A 21,839-nucleotide genomic window follows, 5' to 3' on the forward strand; every position below is an offset into this window, starting at 1 on the left:
CCTGGCTCTTTTCCCTCAGAATCTCATTGGATAGGCTGTTCTAACCCCACAGCCATGGAGACTATCCCAGTAGTTGACTCCTTCATCATCAGATATACATAATGGGATCTATATCTATATCTAATCTATATCTATATATCTTTCATCAATACATACATATATATACATATATACACACATATGTGTATATATACATATATACACACATATGTATGTGTGTGCTCGTGCGCGTGTGTGCGTGTGAGGGTGTGTGTGAATTTGTGTGTGTGTATTTGTGTGACTGTGTGCATGCATGTGTGTGTGTGTGTGTGTGTGTGTTAAGTTTTGTGAGGATAGAGGCTCTCTGCTCTTGGCCATAGGATGGTACTTGGTAGCTGTAGGTTTTTAAGGGCCATGTCCTTAGCATGTAATCTGCAGTTATTTATTCAATGTGTAAATGATTCCATTTTCATGGAGGAGGCTTCATTATTTATGCATTTACATCTTTGACAATCAATTCTTGTTTCAGGCATGTCCATGTGCTTCAGTGGCAGATAAGTGACATGGACGAAATCAATCATACATTCAGGAGGCACAAAAGCCCACACTTGTACATTTCTGTGATATGTGATATGTACACACTTGTACATATCAGTGCTACCAAGTCATCAAACACATGCTTTGAAGACTCTTAGGTGACAAACTATGTACTCGTGACAGCGGCTTTGCTCCACAGATATGTTTTCTGAGTCATTGATGAGCCCTGAGAACATCCCTAAGTCCTTTCAGGTGGAGAACAATTATAAGCATATGAATTAGCAGTGTGATAAATGGCAGGACCCAAGAGTCACCTCGTGAGCTCTGAAGTTGCTCTCAAGGCAGAGGTTTATGTCATTCTCACTCTCTCCTCACCTCTCCCATTAAGGGGCAGTGACATCATATATAAGGGGAGAGTGTCTAGCCTAGAGAGAGAATACAAATGGTGTGGCTTCCTCATTATCATCTAACGTGTGAACCTACACGAGGTCAAGATAGGATGTCCTAGAAATGTTCTTCCTAAGTATTCAAATACATATAGTAGGGTTGGAAAAGAAAAAAAAATAAAAGCCAATTAAATGGCCTTTCTGTTTTTCAGTTCTTAAAGGAGATGAATATGACACACTTGCCATTTTGTCAAGGCCTGGAGCCTGGAGCATATGAAGAGAAATAAGACTCCTTCCTCTCAGTCTGCTTGGTCCCTTTGGGTAACCGGCCTTCCTCCATCACTCTTCAATGGTTTGCCTCCTGCCGTCCGGCATGATGGCCTTTCCTTTCTCTCATTTTACTTAGTTCTGTGCAGGCATGTTCTGGGTGCAGCTGCTGGCCTCTCTTTCCTCTGGGTACTCTAGAAAACTCGGGGCTGTTGATTAGAGCTCCAACCCTTTAAGAGGTAAATCTCAGACAACTTAAAAATGTGATGGCCAAGGGTCATGGGTGAGATAGTCTTTTGATAGCCATGACCAAGAAAGGCACAACTGTCCCCTTCCTGCTTTTGTGGGAAGACAGAGACTGACTTACCTAGGGGACAGTAGTTGCTTCAGGTGTCTTAACCACACTCATGACCTCGCATGTCCCTATGGTTCTCCAATACTCTTTGGTCAGCTAACTGGAGGACTTCAGAATCACTCTTCCTTTTATATTAGTTGAGCTCAAACCTTCCTATTTAACTCTGGCTGGTGTAATTTTTATTTAATAAGTCACAATGCATTAAAAGTTTCAAATCACAGGGCAAATGCAATCCTTCAGTGATATAACACTTGCCTCATAGATATACCACTCCAGGTACAGTCCTAGAATTGCCAAAACAAACAAACAAAACATTTTAAAGCATGTGTATGACTGTCTAAATAATTCATCTGAATGAAAATGAATGAGAATGGTTACAGCATACCATCTGTTCTAATAACATTTTTAATGAAGAAAGAGATGATCACCCACTGTATGCAGGGTGACCACATTTAGAAGATGCCCTTAAAGAGACTTGAGGGTGAGAACACAAAGCATGACAAGGAGAACACTGGCATGGAAATGACCCTGCTGAACACAGAATTCTTAGGCTCTGCTTGTTCGTGGGACTTACGCCAAGTTTTGTAAAGCAGCAATAATTATAGTTTCTCTCTCTCTCTCTTTCTCTCTCTCTCTCTCTTTCTCTCTCTCTCTGTTTGCAAGATTTAATAAGGAAGGTCATATATCTTAAGTGCTTGGGACAGCTGCTGGTGATTAAAACAGGCTTCATTAATGTTAGTCTGTGTCTCTGTCACTGTTGTTTTTAGTGGAACTGTCACAAAGTCTCAGAATGACTTTAAAGTCAGTCATTTCCCATGTCTGTCCACAATTTCCTTGCAGCAAATGATGGTTTGGATAAGAAGAACCAGACCTTCTAGATTTATGATACTCTCTGGGATTCATAGAAGAAGGCCAGCTACACACCTGACAAAAGGGACAGTTGTGCATGGCTCAGTACCCACTACTGTAACTTGTGACATTCATGATGGCGAGGAGTCCATCCAGAAGAAATAATTTATGGGTTAGGATATCTATTTAGGGCATTGTGGTTTGGATGTGCAATGTCCCACAATTATTCATGGTTTTAAACACTCGGTCTTCAACTGGTAGCACTGTTTGTTGAGGCACTGAAACATTTCAGGTGGAAACTTGCTGAAGGAAATGTGCTATTCTATGTAAGTTTGGGAGTTTTTCTGGCCTTGCTTCCTGTGCTCTCTGCTCTGCTTCCTGAGTATGGATGTGAGATTATCAGGCAGCTTCCCTACCTGGTACCATATCTTAGCTGCCAGGGCCTCTATCCCACTGGAAATGTGAACCAAACTAAACCTGTTTTTGTCAGAGTATTGGCCACAGAAACAAAAACAACATCAACAAAAAAGGACTATGAAGGGAATTATCAGACCAATGGCCCAGGGCCAAGTGGAGCTGGCTTTGAAACCTTTAATTCCTGGGTACAATGAGATTTCACACACTCACTTTCCTTATGCTAGGGTTTTAGTGAAGATTAAACACAACCCCAGCATGCAGAAAGGAGCTCGGTAAAGAGGTTGACTCAACAGCTCTCTCCACTATGCATGTCATGCTGTAGCCTCTGGTTGGGCTGTTTCACATCCAGTTGACTTCTTGCTGTCTGAGCTGACTAAACCTAGTCAGACTGGAGAGAGAAGCAAAACTAATAGATGTAACACTGTTTCTAGAACAATAGCCTTGGGCGTTTTTGTCTTCAGACATGTTAAAGTTGCTCACAAATTGCTCTTTGGTTTTGAAGGTCAAGTTGTCCCAACAAAGGATTAGAAAAAAAAGCCTTATGTCCCAAGGGACAATCTATACCTACATCATATTATTAGAAGCAACTGAGTCCAGAACTGGGTTAAATTGATATTGGGGAAAAAAAAGAATCCATTTTTTTTTCTTTCCTTTTTCCCTGGTTCCACGTTCTTTCTCTTTCAGAAGCACATACATTCTGTATCTAGTTTTAAAATCGTATTTTTTACATTTTAATTTCCCACGATGCATATGTACCACTTCCATATTAATAATAAACATTTCTGTCTTTACTATTGGCTGGTAATACTTAGTTCATATCCAACTGATTAGCTTTTGATATAAAAAAAATTACCAAAGTGGGATCAATCTGTGAAAGCTGTTTTTATATCTTATTTTCAAGCAATCATCCTACATTTCCATTTCAGTAAAGTTTATTTCATCTAATAGTTGAAATGTATTCGATTTCCCCAGGCATCCCAAAACTGTACTGTGTGTCTGTTTCTCTCCCTGGCATTGAGTCCACGCCTGGCCTCTGGTGGCCTCTGTGAAATCTCTGTTGCTTCGGTTAATGGAGGATTTGCTATTGTTGAAGGTGGGGAACATATTTCTTTTCTTGTTTTAAGTACAGATTTGTGAAAGAAGTTTTAAAAGTATTTGGTTAATGAATAAAGGTTGCCTTAAGATGGAATTTAAAAGCAAAGTCTCTCTGAATTAGCTATTTTTCTCTAATAAATGGTTTTAACTACTCAAGTACCAGAAAAAATCCTAACTATAATGAGTTAGCCTTACTCATGATGAAGCCCAGTCCAGTCTACACAAGGTGATCGAGCTAAGAGTCTCTGTTCATGCACCAGAAACATCCAGGGTCCCATGACTACTATTTGGCTAGTGAATAGCCTTCTCCAAAGGAGAGCCTCAGATCACTGGAGCTCTTTTTTCAAGTTCTGCCATCTTTAATCCCGGAAAGTCATTAGCCTCATAGGGTCAATGACATTATTTGAGAATGAAGATAGAAGTGCATCCCAAACGGCGGGCACTCACCGTATACCGCAATGGTCTTAGTGTCTTGCAGTATGGCATTCCCAGCTGAGACCTGTACCGTGATAGTGTTCATTCCTTCAGAAGTAAACTTGAATGATATGCTGCCCTCCAAGGTGATCAGGGGCTAAAAGAAACAAGGACATAGATAGAAGGGAAAGTCAGGATTATTGTTAAAGGAGCTCTTGTCTCTGAGGACCACCACATTTCCCATGAGCTGAAGAGAGGCACGCTCATCCTAGTGTGCCGCTGAAGACCATGTAACTGATTCCCCAGTACCAGATATCAAGTGAAGGCTAGTGCAGAAATAACCTTATGTGATTCTGTATCTTTCCAGGAAATTAATCCCTGACTTCTAATATCATCCTGAATCAGGACTGGGGAAAGCAATATGTCTGATAGGCTTTGCCATTGCCAGGAAAAAAAAATATATATACATATATATACATATATATATACATATTGTGTATATGTATGTATATATGTATATACATATATATATGAAGGAAAAATGATGAACAGATGAAGTTGCTGAGCACATATGGCTGCTGAGCATATAGATATAGGTAAAGATATAGGTATAGATATAGAAATAGATAGATATAGATATACTTGCATCATCTCCTATCCAGCAGAAGTTTTAATCCAGTGAATCACATGGATAAATGAAGAATAGAAGCCTCAAATGCATCAACATACACTGAGAATTTCTAAGCTTTCTGAAATTCATCTACAGGATAAACTATTTCTAAGCATTACGTTGGGATACAGCGGTCCTGGACACAGAACTGGACACCAGTCAGAATAACATGGACTACATGATGTGGCATCTTGGTGACACTATCAACAATTTCCTGGACGTTTGCTGTTATGAAACCAAGCTCTAATTGGATTGTGCTTTGAGGACTGTAAAGAAAAAAAAATGTGTTGGAGAAGTGGTACTTATAATACAATCGGACACTCATGTCCTAGGTGGAAAAAAGCAGCTTACTGACCTCCCTTGGCTTGTTCCCCTCAAATACTTCTCTTCTGTCCCTCTTAATTAGTTTTAAAATCAAGATTCACACTACATGGTAGAGAAAACATGTAGCACCATGTTCAATAGGGTATGTCAGCAGGCTGTTGAAAAATTGGCCTTACTTCCTAAGGTGGGGAGAACAAACCCAGGAACTTTAATTCTTGTATTTTCTAGTTATAATTCTCAGATAAATAATACTCTCTTCCTGATCTAGAGGGAAGAAAGTCGGGGTAGTGAGATTTGCCTGGAGAATTTTCACTCTAACCTTTGAGCAACGTCTTCAGTGCCTCAGCTGAGGGTAAGCAGTGAACGCTTACCTAGAGAGCATAAGTGGAGAAGGTGGTACAGGTATGGGGGAGGGGCTAGGAAAGATAGATGGAGGTTACTGAGCATGTATAGCTCGCTGTCTTGGAAGCTTTGGCTACACTCAGACTCAAGCAGTAAGCCATCTCACTTTGTTGTCGCCCTCAAGCATGAGCTGTGCCTGTATCAGCAGCCGCCATGTTGATGGCCGGCTCACCTCTGTGTTGTTCCCATACCACCACACGTAAGTGAGAGTGCCCACTTGGCTGGGCCACAGCACGGCAGTTGCGTTGACCTCTTTGTTCTTTGTTGTGACAAAAGGAAGGGACAGGTGCACATGTTCCAGGGGACCTGAGACAAAAGAGAAAGAGGGTTGTAGGATATTTGATCACACTCCAAGGCTGTGAACTGGAAAATCCTTGTGTTGTGGCTCATCCCTAGCCCATGCCTTTAACCCAAGAGCTTTCTGTAAACAAGAGCTAAATAAAATCAACTATGTTAAGAGGCAGAGCAAGCAACCAGTTGACAGGGAGTGAACATAGGAACTATAAAGGAGAGACGTTGAATTGAATAGTATTTAAGACAGCATGGAGAAGAAAAAGGAGGAGCTAGAGGAGGAAGCGGAGGAACTTTTCCCTTCTGGGCTTCAACAGAGTAGAAAGATCAGCTGGGTGCTTTCTCTGCCTCTCTGAGCTGGCAGGCTTTCACCCCAGCATCTGCCTCCTGAGTCTTCATTTGATAAATAACATGTTTAAGGATTTTGTTTTAAAAACAACCAAAGAGTGGTCATAGAGAGGGGAAGGGCTTCTACAGCTGCACCTTGTCAGCTCAAGAAGACACACATTCAGCCTAGAAACCCCCAAACACTGCAGCTACATTCTCTGAAGGAAATGCTGGCTGCTGTCCCTACCTGGAGAAAACTGCATGTTATTAACAACTAAATATTACAGCTCAATTTACTGATCTATCTACAGGGTCTAAGTCATGTATGTGGAAAAGGTCAACGCTAAGTAATTTATGAAGTCCAAACACCAACAATTAAAAGATAAGATTCCACAATTTCTTTCCACAAGGCTATGTTTTCAGAGATAAAGCAGGATCTGGGATATCTTGATCTGCATGTCAGATGTGGGGGTAGACAGAGGAATCTTCAACGATTACTCTTACGATCTATAGTGTTAAGGCTATGGGTATGCATAAGTGTGGTTGTGTCTACATACAACAGAAAGGCCATGAGCTCAGGCTAGTATGTGGCATATTGGTACTTGGGATTGAGTTAGGCTTGCCTAGAACTGAGCTGTACTCAAGCAGAAAGCGAGTAGCATGTAGGTAGTTTCCAGGCATCAGGAAATCTACTCTGCTCTTGGGTTCACTTATTAAGTAGCTCTTGGGCTCCCCCAACCACATCGTTTTCCCCTGAGTGCTATGTCTTGGTCTTCCTAGGGCCTTTTATTTACAGACCTTTCTCAGAAAGATTCATCTGGTTCGACATAAATGAATCAGAAGACAAGAGGCTGGTAAGCCAGATCAATGACACAAGCCCAGTGAACTGAGTGAGGGCCTTGGAACCCACATAAAGGTGGAGAGAAGACTCCACAAAGTTGTCCTCTGACTGTTACACATGTGCTGTGGCATCCCGTACTCACCTTTCAAACGCACACAGACACAGAGAGAGGAGGGGGTGAGGAGGGAGGGAGGAAGGGAGTGAGAGAGAAAGAGACAGACAAAGAGAGAGAGAGAGAGACAGAGACAGAGACAGAGAAAATAAAACAATTAAAAAAGATGAGAACTAGGCATCTATTCTAGAAAGCTCAGATCATCCCATAGGGACTCAGGTTTTCTTATCTCTTAGATGAGCATTCAGTTTGTATTTTCCTGAGTCAGAATAAAATGTCTACTTGTCATTGTGGCCACGAACGATGAAGTGGGATCGCTACTGAACTGTGGTCAAGCGCAATAGCTTCGAGTGTTGCCAGGCACTGGGTATGATCACAGGTGCTCAGAACACATGACCCATGGTGGAGCTTAGGTAGCTTTGAAGAAAGAGGGCAGTGAACGTACAAGTGGAACAAACAAAGGGAAGAGCTGCCGTTGACGAAATGCTTGTGGAGCACGTCTGAGAAATGGCACCAGAGAGTAATGAATAAAGTGAGGGATTCTACCAAGTATCTGTTTGGAGCGTTCCAGGGTGAGAACAGAGGAGGTGAACATGCCTAGAGGAGGCGTGCCTGCCGTGCTGACAGGAGAACGGAAGTGTGAAAAGATGCCAAGGACATCCATGATGTGTTGATGACCTAGGACGTGCTGTGTTTGTAGGCTCTGAAGTAGGTGCATATGTGCTTTGTAGCTTTCCCTTAGTGTGTGTGTGTGTGTGTGTGTGTGTGTGTGTGTGTGTGTATGTGTGTGTGTGTCTATGTGTGTTTGTGTCTGTGTGTGTCTGTGTGTCTGTCTGTGTGTATGTGTGTGTCTATGTGTGTTTGTGTCTGTGTGTGTCTGTGTGTCTGTGTGTCTGTCTGTGTGTATGTGTGTGTGTCTATGTGTGTTTGTGTCTGTGTGTGTCTGTGTGTCTGTGTGTCTGTGTGTGTCTGTGTGTGTCTGTCTGTGTGTTTGTGTCTGTGTGTGTCTGTGTGTATGTCTGTGTGTCTGTGTGTATGTATGTGTGTGTGTCTGTGTGTGTGTACCTGGAAACAGGTATGAAATTCATAGCTCAACTCTCGATGGCCTCTCCTATTCCTTTACTTTCTTTTGATGTAAACCACCTGTTTCCTGTTGCCCATAGCCAGCTACTTTAAGAAAGTGTCATGGACAAGAAGTGAAATTCCTTGCTCTGTGCTGAACAAGCAGACAGGTTCAGCTCCACCACACAGAGACTTGTGATACAGAAAATGGACAGCAGGTGGCGCTAGATCACCTCATATCATCGAAAGAACTAAAGAATTTCTTGAGTAACTGAGTTTCTTTTGATTAGACTTTCTAGACTGCACAAAATAGCTGAAGTCTATGAGAACAAACATTGCGTGTGTGTGTGTGTGTGTGTGTGTGTGTGTGTGTGTGTGTGTGTGTGTGTGTGTTTATTGACTATTGTTTCCTACCTCTTAGATTTATGTTCTGGAGACCTGTAATCTAGTTAAATCATACAAATATATTACATTGCTATTTGTTTAAAGGCTGATTTTAAAAAAATTCACTAGAAGTAAATACTATTGAGACTATAAGGTAAGATCTAAAAGCAGGACTCTTTAGACTTTAGTATGTTCAATGGATATCACGATGTCATGTTTCCAGAAATGATAATTCACTCGGTCTGAGATGGAACCCAAAACACTATATTTACATCAGTCAACTCTGGGCAGGTGACTAAGTGACTAATTCTTTATGTGATGCCAATCTGCTGTTTCCATGCCAACATGACCACGGTGTCCATAGTTGCAAAATCTTGTGAATTTCTAAGTCACGCAGGTCAGACCATGGGGTCATAAAGACAGGCAAACTGATCCTATGTGTGGAGAGAGGCAGAAATGGATTCATGAAGAGTTGACCCCTCCCCCAGGTCCGTTTGTTGTCATTTATAGTTTATCCTAAGGTTTGTGGGCACTTTAGTGGCTCTCGTCCCTGAAAGATGGCCACCGTGTGGCAGTTTTCGGAGCTGAAACCCTCATGCCCTCTAAATGTTCTGCCCCATCCAGCTGAAGGGCTGAAAGTCCGCACCAAGTGTCTCATTCGTTTGCAAAGTAGCAGAGCAGAGTGAATGCTATCCCCAAGGAGTTTCCAACTGTCAGGCTTCAATAAATTACCCTGGCTCCCTGCAAGAGACTCATGCTCACTCCTGGCACCGCTGCAGCAGGACATCAGCTCCATTTGTTTCTCATGACCTTTGCAAACTCACATTGAGAAACCTTTGATTTGGAATCAAATCACCTTTCTTTTCTGGTGAATGCAGGGAATGAGTATTCAAGCAAGCACTGGGATTCCTGAGGGAGCCTTAGGGAAGCGGGGAGGCAGGAAAGACCTGACAGGTAAGAATTGCAGCTAATTCTCAGCTAGCTCATCACTTACCAAATCCAAATACATTCGCAGTCTGTAGTGAGGGGGAAAGTCAAATGTGATTAAGTGCCAGAATGTCACCTATTTTGCTTGATAGAACCATTAGGTATGAGATGTGTGCCTCTTGACAGAGGAGCGGATGTAGGTTCAGAGAGGAGTGACTCAGGAAACCAGGAATCTGTGCTCAATCACTGTAACGGATATACTGACTGTCAATCACTGTAAGGGATATACTGACTGTCAAGCTCTGTAACGGATATACTGACTGTCAATCACTGTAAGGGATATACTGACTGTCAATCACTGTAAGGGATATACTGACTGTCAATCACTGTAACGGATATACTGACTGTCAATCACTGTAACGGATATACTGACTGTCAATCACTGTAAGGGATATACTGACTGTCAATCACTGTAACGGATATGCTGACTGTCAATCACTGTAAGGGATATATTGACTGTCAATCACTGTAACTGATATACTGACTGTCAATCACTGTAATGGATATACTGACTGTCAATCACTGTAACGGATATGCTGACTGTCAATCACTGTAACGGATATACTGACTGTCAATCACTGTAAGGGATATGCTGACTGTCAATCACTGTAAGGGATATGCTGACTGTCAATCACTGTAAGGGATATGCTGACTGTCAATCACTGTAAGGGATATGCTGACTGTCAATCACTGTAAGGGATATGCTGACTGTCAATCACTGTAACGGATATACTGACTGTCAATCACTGTAAGGGATATGCTGACTGTCAATCACTGTAAGGGATATACTGACTGTCAATCACTGTAACGGATATGCTGACTGTCAATCACTGTAAGGGATATATTGACTGTCAATCACTGTAACTGATATACTGACTGTCAATCACTGTAATGGATATACTGACTGTCAATCACTGTAACGGATATGCTGACTGTCAATCACTGTAACGGATATACTGACTGTCAATCACTGTAAGGGATATGCTGACTGTCAATCACTGTAAGGGATATGCTGACTGTCAATCACTGTAAGGGATATGCTGACTGTCAATCACTGTAAGGGATATGCTGACTGTCAATCACTGTAAGGGATATGCTGACTGTCAATCACTGTAAGGGATATACTGACTGTCAATCACTGTAAGGGATATGCTGACTGTCAATCACTGTAAGGGATATACTGACTGTCAATCACTGTAACGGATATACTGACTGTCAATCACTGTAACGGATATACTGACTGTCAATCACTGTAAGGGATATACTGACTGTCAATCACTGTAACGGATATACTGCCTGTCAAGAATCATCCAAGGGTCAAACCTACCCACGTTCCATTAACAACCAGTGTGAGCAGCTCTCAAAAATTATAGTCATTGAAGGAGCTTCTTGGTTGGAATAACTGAGGTAGAAAGACCCACCCTGTATGTGGGCAACACCATTCTATGAGCTCAGGTCCTGGACCGAATAAAAAGAGAAAGAAAGGGGCAGGGCAGCTGGCTCAGTGGTTAAGAGCACCAACTACTCTTCAAGAGGTCCTGAGTTCAATTTCTAGCAACTGCATGGTGGCTCACAACCATTTGTAATGGGATCCGATGCCCTCTTTTGGTGATTCTGAAGACAGCTAAAGTGTACTTATATAAATAAAATAAATAAATCTCTTGAGAGCGAGACAGAGAGAGAGAGAGAGAGAGAGAGAGAGAGAGAGAGACAGAGAGAGAGACAGAGACAGAGACAGAGACAGAGACAGAGACAGAGAGAAAGTCAAGCACAACCTTTCATCACAATCTGCCTCCAGACTGTGGATGTGATGTGACTGACTGTGTCATATCCCTGCTGTCAAACCTCCCTCAGAATGGTGCACCGTACTGTCAACCAGGAGCTAAAATAAACGTTTCCTTTCTTTTGTTACAGAACTGAGGAAAATAAGGAATATAACCACAGTGTGATTGTTCAGTGCCACTGTGTCCCATCTACAATGCCAACCGGTCTTTTACATGTATATCCTGGACCTCAGACACACAAACCCAGTCATGAAACTCCAGGGCTTAAAGATGTCCGGGTGTAGACCCTAGTGTAAATTAATCCCAAACTGCAACTTTTCCAATGGCTGCTTTCTGTATCAGAGAGGAGATCCTGCCACCTATGTCATCTATTTTAGTGTATGTGACGAGATGAGCCAAGTGGGTTTGTGCACATGGAACAGAACATAGTTCCTCTAGGAGAGAAGCTTGAGATGGGATTATCGCAATGGGATTTTGCTACATTCAACCTATTTAAAACATGTCCTGCTCCAACACACTCAGCGTAAAATAGATAATTCTTGTCCTCCAAGGTCAGGCTTAGAAAGTGATACAGTACATAAGGAATGCCTACCCAACCATTCAACAAACACGAGTCTAAAAGATTTACGTCAGAATATAAACATTCCATTGTAAAAAAGAAAAACTTGTGTATGAACAAAGATCTCCTTTCTTTTAAAACTAAAGGCTTTAGCAAGTCTAAATTTCTTGAATAGAGGTAAGCTCTACATTCCTCCCCAGGATTGGGTAAACGTAGGGTCCTGAGGAGAAGTGGTGATCAAAGAACAAGCCAGTGAACATGGAAGAATCTCCAAGATATGAAAAGGTTGAGTTCCAAGACTAGATTGGAGATCCTAAGAAATGTGGACAGGAAGCTGGGACAGAATTTTAAAGCCATGCTGACAAGAGATTGAAGTGTGAGGCATGGTATAAGGTTGCAATTCCCAGGGAGGAGAACCTTGCAGCAAAAAAAATCTCTTAGAGCCTAACAATGAGAAGTAGTAAGGCTAGATAGCCAAATATAGTTTACAAATCTAGTTGCTTCACAAGCAATTATATTCTTTGTGATATATTTAAAAAAATTAAGACTATTCCAAGCCTGTTGTCACTATTATTAATATAAACATTGCATGTGTAGGGTTCTGTGTCTTAGACCCTATATGGATGAACCTAGACATTCCCATTGTCCAAGGTACTATGTTAAAGAACAGGATTTCTGTTACGGATTCCCCAATCTAATCTCATAACTGACACTAATCCTAGGGATCAGGACCTGAGACAGGCATACCTGACTCTAGAGCCTGGTTGCATGAGGGGGTGACTCCGACTCTAAATCATCTTTATGAGCCCTGGGAGAAAATGGTTCCTAACCCTACCTACCACAGAGTGGATTTCGGAACTGAGGCAATACACACAGGGAGCATGGACAGTACAAAACCTGACTGGAACACCTCAATAAAATGTAACCAGAAGGAGGAGCAGACAGGAGAATGTGCCTAACTTTGTTCAGGCCCAGAGAAAGGACACATCCAGAACTGTGTAAAATACAGAGAGGAGTTATTAGCAGACATACAATGGGCTGGCCATCTCTAAATAATCATGCCCTACTCGCTGGACCACTCCAACTCTGTTATGAAAGATGCTTGCTTTGGGAGTTTCTACATTCATCCCATCCCTCAGACCCAAGTGTAGGGGAGAGGCAGGAGGTGATGCCCAGACTCTTGCCCTTGGACTTGGAATTTGAACAAGGCCACTTATACAAAACAGCACATTCCATTTTAGCATGAACTATATTTATAAAGTCCTAGGACTGTTGGGAAAAGCCTCACATTGACCAATTCTTAGGCCACCAACTTAATTCATGGAATTTAGAAGTTATTCTTTCACCACGTAATTCACAAATTCAAATTATTCATTGGGATGGCATTTAGAAGTTTTGGACCAGATTGCTAATATGGGAATATACATTACATGTATATTATATCTTTCACACTCTTTATCCTACATCATCTTTCTCCTTAGACCATCTTCTCTCAAACAACAGGTGACTCACAGACCAAAACTCAGGACACACACTTTTTTTTTTACAGGGGAGAAAGACTAAGAGGATTATTCTTGGTAAGGTATCCCTAATGGTATGGTGAAGAAATTCTTTACCTGTACTGATTGAGCTGGCATCTGCATTGATTACAAATTTCAACTATTCCTGCCTTAAAAACAGAACAAGAAAACTGGCAATATAGGTTTCAAGTAAGTGCTCTGAGCACAGGTCAAAGCAGACTGTGTCACTGAGGGTACTGGAGGGGTGAACTAAGAACAATTTGACAGAACTTAAAGTCTAAGATTTTGTCTATCACACTTCTTAATTCTCTCTCTCTCTCTCTCTTTCTCTCTTTCACACACACACACACACACACACACACACACACACACTCTCTTACTGTCAATTTCCCTTCCTAAAGACATCTATTGTAAATCCTTTAGATAGAATAGTCTACACTGGATTCTTAAAGGGGCACAATATTCAAGAGATGTCATAAGTCAACAACAGTAATAACATACAAGTTACATGTAAGTACAGGACGGCGCTGTCAGACCCCAGACTGTTGTCCACCTGCACGGTCACTCGGAAAATGCCCACATTCTGATATACATGCTTGATTCCGTCTTCCATCGAGCTGAGGTTGACATAAGACACCGCAATGCCATCTCCAAAGTCCACTTGGATGAGTGTCCGCTGTACATCCCCCTGCAAAAGAGACCAGTGTTACACAGAGGAGAGTTGGTGCTCAGCTCTTCTTGCCTTGCGGGGCTGAGGTTTTTTCACCTTCCTCCCATAGTTGAGAGCATCTCTCTGTTAGATCATCCCTGGAACAATTAAGTACTTTGCTAAGAATATTATCTAAGGCAAAGAGGCACCAGATATCAATTTTTCAAGGCTTCTAATATTAAGTGTTTGATTTATCGATTTCAACATAATATTCAGTTAATTAGAAGGCTCTATTAATGGTCTGATCTAGCATAGTCAAAGAATACTGCACAGATCTTCAGGAACCTTGAATAGTCTTATTCCCAGCTCCTGAACCACATTGAGAAACGATGAAAACTACCTTGTCTGACACCTGATATGACATGAGACTCAGAACAATTTATGATAATGACCATTAATTTTGTTTTGTTCATTTTGTCTCTTCTTGAACTTAAATTTTTACCTCACTATATTGCTTGATCAAAATACTTCTATAAAATATTTACATCAAGAAAAGAGTAGGCAATGTTCATCATCTTCATAAATGGACATGGAGTCTAGAAAGGCTTCATTATTAATGAAAGTTAAGTCAGCTAGGAAGCTACAGTTCTGGGATTTAAGCCATTGTCTCTGGATTTCCCATTTACTATTCTTGTACATGAGACTCAACACTATGGCTACAAAATGAAGGCCTCACTCAGTCTGAATCCTAGTCCCCACTAACAAGCTTTTTGACTCTATATGAATCATTTTTTTCTCTCTATCTCAGTTACCAAAACTGTGAAATGAGCATAATAGCATTTTTTTGCATCGTAACTCAATGGCCACATCAAAAGCCACATGCATACTAGTTGATACAATGCCCTGCAAATACATATCTGTAAAATGAATATTAAAATGAGGCTGCAAAAGATATACAATAGTTTAAATCTTAGTTTAGATATTCTCTCATTCTAAATTTATCATATGTAGGCACAAGATGAAACTTGCGTTTACAAAATCCTGCAAAGAGAAAGGGCCTTTGTAATGATGGTTTATGTATTCAAGGAACAATGTTGTTTAAATGAAAGTAGCAAAATCAAGATTTATTCCTTTAACACTGTCTTGTTTTGATAGCTTTCCACATTTTCCAGGCAAACAACAGAACAAAACACAAACTAAATCACCAAAAACCTTTGAACTAGAAATGCATTTTCGATTAAGTAAGGTTTAAGTGGTATCAAATCTTTTGATAAAGGCCAACTTTAAAATACTGACATTTAAAGGATTGATACAGAGAAAACAGCAAAATGTGCAAACCCTATGAGTGTATGTGACCTACAAATTCGATCTATGCCCAGAAGCATGGTGTCGCATGCACGGTGTGGCCTACACGGTGGCCAATGCTCAAGCAGGGGAAGTGGAGCTTTCAGGAACATCACAGATCAAAGACTTTCCCTGGGCGAAAAAAAATCCCACACCACTCAAGCTACTGCTCAAATATCCTCAGGCTCACACACTGTGGTTACTTGAATTCCCTTATCTAATAAATACAAATGCCAGCAGTCTTGCTAATGCATCTGTCTGTCCTGTAGACAACTCAAGTGGATGGATCAATCTTTTTCTCCTGTTTCTTGTACATTTCTACTTCCAAGTTTTCTCAGGTTTCAGAGTCATCCAGAAGTCAATCACAGGACTGGGCAAAGGAAAGGAATTGAGATTTTAAAACAAGTGTCTGAGGTAAATATTAAAGGTAGATATAGCTGCTGTGACTAAGGACAGGGAATAGATACTTTACTGCTGACAGAGGAATGTGTATGAGACAGGATTACAAAGTAGGCACTGTGGAAGTCCACATCATGAAGGGCCTCCTTTGTAAGATAACACTGGGGAGACTCAATCTTTAGTCAACTCAGCTTTAGATTCTACTCAGAGGGAGTAGTCACCCACCATAGTTGGGAAGAATAAGATATAAGCTACAGCTTTTTATTCTCCAATTTCTTGGCCTTCCTGTCTAGCTTTATTGATTTCATTTGCCTTCATTTGGACCTTCTCACTTACATAAAGCTTCTCCTAAGGGACAGAGGATGTGACTCATAGGTAAAGTGCTTTCCATGGAAGTATTAGAACCTGAATCTGGTTCCCTAGCATGTAAAAACCAGGCATAGTGACATATAACATAAACCTTAGCACTGGGGTTGGGGAACAAGGGGATCTCTGAGCTTATTTGGTCAACTGTCAATCTGTGGGTTCAATGAGAGACCTCTGGTCAAAAAGTAAGGTAGAAAACAAGGCAGAAAGATACCTTATGTCTCTGTAGACAAATCTTTCTCTCTCATACACACACACACACATACACACACACACACACAAGCATATGTGCACACATACATACACATTTATACCACAAAAGAACATGCACACATACACATACACATAAGCGCATATACACACACACATATAAAACACATATATGCATATATTCACAACAAATACATTTCACAAACAAATATAAACACCCAGCCAAACATTCATACACAAATATATATACACACATTCCCCTACACATACTTCCAGATATGCAAACACCTTTCATACAAATACATACAAACATATATGCATGTACACCCATATAAACATATATATAAACACATATAAACACATTCAAGCACACACAAATACACACATACATCATATACACAAATACACATACAAATGTACATTCACTTACATTCAAACTCACACATTTACGCACAAATATACATACCTATCCCTTCAACTTGCACACATACAAATACACGTGCACACATTCAAACACACATACACACATACCTCCCTTACCATGCTCTGTTTGTCTAGCTGTCATGATGACATTTTCACTTAATAGCATTCTTTTTGTTTGTTTGTTTATTTTTACTTAATAGCATTCTTAATTCTCTGCTCATGATAACGTTCTCCCTGGGTGTGAAAGACTTCATTCAATGTTAACACTAATTTATTATTACTAAAACAGCATTACAGAGTCAATGCTGAGAACTCTGAAGACAATGGAATGTCATATTCCAATTAAGCAGGAAGTCCCCAAGTCCCTGGTGTAGGATGATGTCATCACGCAGATATAGGCAGGTACAAGATAGAACAAAGCCTGTCATTGGACAAGAAGAAAGGATGGGGGGGGGTTGGGGATTTAGCTCAGTGGTAGAGCGCTTGCCTAGGAAGCGCAAGGCCCTGGGTTCGCTGGGTTCGGTCCCCAGCTCGGAAAAAAAGAACCAAAAAAAAAAAAAAAGAAAGGATGGGTGGGAGAAGAGTTTTAGAGAGGAGAGGAGGCAGAGAACCCACAGAGAGAACATGGAGGCCGATGTTAAGATTCTTCTCTGCACATTTACAGGGTGTTATGAATATTCTTAAAGGATGGATGTGTACAGGGCTTTGTGTATCTAAGATGAGTCAACTCTATCTTATCTAGGTGGGCAATTATATCTTATCAATTGGATCAGAGGCTATTGTGTTGTGTGTTCTTTCATGTGGAGATTTAATTGAGTTCAAGAGAGTGTGGTGGCTGGACACACTGGGCCACCATGGAATTGGGATGTGTATGTCTGGCATGGTGACAACTGCCTTGGGAACTGGATGGGTAGAGAGATTGCTATGAAGATCAGAGAGAAGCCTTCAGCAGTGCGATATGGGATGGAGCAGAGCGGATAAGAGGCTTTGCTGACTGAGATGAAGATATCTACCAGGTATCTTGGGGCACTACAGTGCTGGATCTAGTGTGGGGTAAAAGACAGCATTTATTATAATTGTATAGCAACATGCTGGATACAGTTGCAGGCCTTTGTGCCTGAGTTCTGAGTGGGGAGATAACAATGTGAAGGAACTGGTCTTACAGTTAAGGGTCACAGATAACATCACTGCAATTACAGCTTTGCCTACTCAGGGACTGGACCACACTTGGACCTCAGGAGCTCTTAACATAGTGGCCCGCAATACAACAATCACTGATCACTTTGGGACTCATCTGCTATCATCCTTCCATTTTCCTAGACTGTAATATCCACATAAGGCAGGGATGTCGATATAAGCTAAGGCTTAGATAGTCCCTTGCCTGAACAGGCTGACACATTCATTCATCCATGCATTCCTTCACTAAATCAATCAAATACAGACATTATAATGCATGTCATGTAAGATTCTAAGTTGGAAAATGCAGGTCAGTAAGCAGCTGCTGCAATGGGATTGCAAATGCAGTTAGAGCTTTTATGACTTTATGGACCACTATTGAGACAGGTGTGCATTAAATAACTGCACAAAACTTAAAATACTAATGTAGGGATCATTACAAGGACAGCTGGCTACATGGTGTACAAAGCTTGTGTCAGAGGGAGAGATTGAGAGTTACTCTGATTGAGAAATTCTAGGAAAGACTCTCAGAGCAAGAGAGCTAAGACCTGTAAAAGAAAGCAAAGCAGAGTAGTAAGGAGGTGGAGGTTTTGAAACTCGGGTAATGAGAACATGGGGAAACATGTTCAAGGCCATGAGCAGAAGGCAACTGTAAAATTAATGATGGAAGGAGAATGAGAGGGAAAGATTATAAGAATATGCTGTACAATAGGTAGAGGAGAGAAAAGGCCCATTTAGGTCTTGTGGGCCAAGTTACTGATCCCATCTTTCCTCTAAGAACAATGGCAAGACAGCTAAATGTTGGTGACATGGCACAGTGACAGTTTTTATTCAAGATGAATACTCTGTATTCCCCATGGAGGATGAACCTAATCCTCCAAGTATCCTAATGTGCTGGGAAGCCAACAAGGGATATTCCAGATTAGGTGATGGTAGATAAAAACAAAACAAAACAAACAAACAAAAAACCCAAAAAACAAACAAACAAACAAACAAAAAACCCTACTATCAGGGAAGTGTGTGCTTCTTAAAACTAACTCTGAGAGTCCCTGGTCTTGGGATCAGTTGTCTGAAGTTTTGTCCTAAGTATCACTGATGCTAGATTTTCACTTACTGCAGATACCCAACTACTCTCCCAGACCCACATGCATCAAGGTCCCTCAGAGGATGCCCAGTCATGTTCTAGTTCAAGATAATCCATTGATGAAGTTGGGGCTATACCAAGTGTGAAAGTGTGGAGGCTAAGAATCCTGGGTAAGAACTAAATTCGGTTTTAGTGGACTGCACTCAGTCCCCAGGTTCTGTGAAGAACGTAGTCAGAATCAAAAGCTGCTTGGCTGGGTAGGGTGGCTCACACTTGCCTACAGCTTCAGCACCCGGAAGCATGGGCTCACCAATTACCATGATTTTAAGGTTATCCTGGGTGTATGGTGAGCTTCAGGCCAGTCTGGAGTGTGTAATGAATTGTGTCTCAAAAATTAAAAAGTCAGTACCACCTGTTCTAGGAAAATTAGGTGTTTGGAGATACTGGAGTAATTTATGTGTCTCCTAAGGGCTCCTGTATTTCCTTGATGCCTGTATCAAGAGTGTCTGACATACTGTCTCTAGATAATTCTTTTGAGTTCACTGCAATTTGAATAGTGTACATTTCCATGTGCTTGCATCTTTAAAATGTGATTCTTTTGAGGTTTTTTAAAATATGCATATTTCATCTACATCACTAATGTGCCCTCATCTTCCAGTCCTCCCATGTTTTTTTTCCTCACAAACTCACAACCTCTTCATCTTTAATTTTGTATGTATGTATGTGCTATATGCACATATATACAAGGTACCGCGTCTATTTCTCATTGTCCATGTGGACTTAGGCACATGGTTGACTACTTACAATTGCACAGTCAGTGTTGTCAGCTTTCTCCTGGAAAAACCAATTCTCCCTCTCTCGGCAGCCACTGACAAGCTGTAGCCCTTCATCTAGGGGTAGGACCTTGCAGAGTTTCTTCCCTCTATGTTAGCATGTCAATGCGTGTTGTCATTAGTGCTATAATACCATATAAAACCATAACATTTAGTGACCACACATTGATTATATTTTCTTTTATATCATCTCATTTGGCGGTTAAGATTTCTGGGATAGAGGAAAAGAAGATCTGATTTTCATTAGATACAATGGGTAGAAACTGAGACATGTAGAGGTTCAATAGATGTTTAGTGCTGTCTGGCTACTTAGAGAATATAAGAAGTTTTAGTGTTATCTGTGGCTTAACTTGTCTATTTAGCTCAATCCTCTATTAGACTGAGAGAAAGGTGGTATCAAAGATAAAAAAATCACTTTCTTGTCTTCTTTCAGTTCATTCCCAGCCTTGACTGTACTTTTTCCTTTGTCAACATAGTTATTTTAGTGAAAATGGTTTGAAGGGAAACCAGAATCCATACTTCCTATCTGTTCTCTGGTGAAGTAGTATAATGAACGGTTAAGGCATAAGGAAGGGAGAGACTAAAATAGACAAGCAGTGTTCTTCATCAGTATCCAGACAAATCTTGTGTGTAATCGAGTCACTTCAACTCAACAAGTCAGAAAGCTGTCCCTTCTCTAAGTGTAACTGGAACAAGAGCAGGAAACATCTGTGCTCTCACACCAACTCCTCACCCCTATCTCCCTTTGGTGATCTGTACATATGAGCACAGTCACAGAACAGACAGAGAAAAGATGAGAAAGGCACAACCGTCACGTGGAATCCATATGGGGATGCTCCAAGGGTTTCACTGACTCCTGTAATAGAAAGACAAATTCATCAACTGGACACCATAAAGCCAAGATTAACCTCAGCAAACCACAAGCATGTGAACCTTTCAGTTCCCGTAACAGGCTCACAGAAGAATGGGAAAATAGCTGCTTAAGGGAGTGAGCACGGGCAGCCTTGACCTGAAGCACAACAGTGAGATGCTTCTGACATCGGAGAGACTCAGGGCAAACACTGTGATATGGTCTGAATTAAGAGTTCTGTCCACACAGAGGCTTGCTGGGGATTTGCCTCAGACTGCACAAGCTTCTGTTGCAGGAGCTTTTAGATCCTTAGACAAAAACGCAATGTAGAGAAATAGCTTATGTAACCGAGTGTTGTTCAAAATTAGCAAAAATAACAGAGGATCGATTTTTTAACTCTGAGCATTGGAGTGAGAATATTGAATGCTTGATGCCTTTTGCCCTAGAGTACAGCAAAAGGCAGAAGCCCAAGAGCAAGAGTAGAGGAGAGATGAGTAGACAAGGGAAATTCTGAAATATTCTGATTTAAAAGGGGACAGAGGCCATATAAATATAACAGATATTGCAAAATGAATTGATTATCTCTATTTACTGTACATCTTTAAATATGGAATAGATTATGAAATAAATCATAACAGATATTTTATTGATGGGTAGTAGGGCTAGAGCAAATTTGTTTTTCTTTAAAAATCTGTTGTCATGCTAGTGCTTAAGACCATAAATTAAGTTACAAAATAATATGAACCAGAATAACCTGATATTTTTACCCCTTTCTTTCTATTGCTGGTGATATTTAGGCAAAGTAAAACCACCTATAATAGCCTGAGAAACCTAGTACAGTAGTATTTGGTTCCTTACCTTGAAACGGGATTTGCCATGGACTAACTAACTAGCTTTTATAGAATTGGGTTAGCTATTCTAAACGTGAATTCCTAGAACAGGA

At 40.9% G+C, this 21,839-nt stretch overlaps 1 protein-coding gene across 12 annotated transcripts in view; it reads right to left on the bottom strand.

Moving 5' to 3' along the window:
- The window catches only part of Sorcs1 (sortilin-related VPS10 domain containing receptor 1), a 513,725-nt gene that overhangs the window by 31,625 nt on the left and 460,261 nt on the right, over positions 1-21,839 (bottom strand). For all 12 annotated transcript variants that reach the window (XM_006231521.5, XM_006231519.5, XM_006231520.5 and 9 more), the window contains 3 exons: positions 14,064-14,250; positions 5,868-6,001; positions 4,333-4,456 (listed from right to left, as the gene is read on the bottom strand). In XM_006231521.5, the coding sequence (XP_006231583.1) occupies positions 4,333-4,456; positions 5,868-6,001; positions 14,064-14,250 (445 nt within the window). The remainder of the gene's footprint in view (positions 1-4,332; positions 4,457-5,867; positions 6,002-14,063; positions 14,251-21,839) is intronic.

The sequence above is a fragment of the Rattus norvegicus genome, chromosome 1 (assembly GCF_036323735.1).
Source record: "Rattus norvegicus strain BN/NHsdMcwi chromosome 1, GRCr8, whole genome shotgun sequence".
Classification (NCBI taxonomy): domain Eukaryota; kingdom Metazoa; phylum Chordata; class Mammalia; order Rodentia; family Muridae; genus Rattus; species Rattus norvegicus.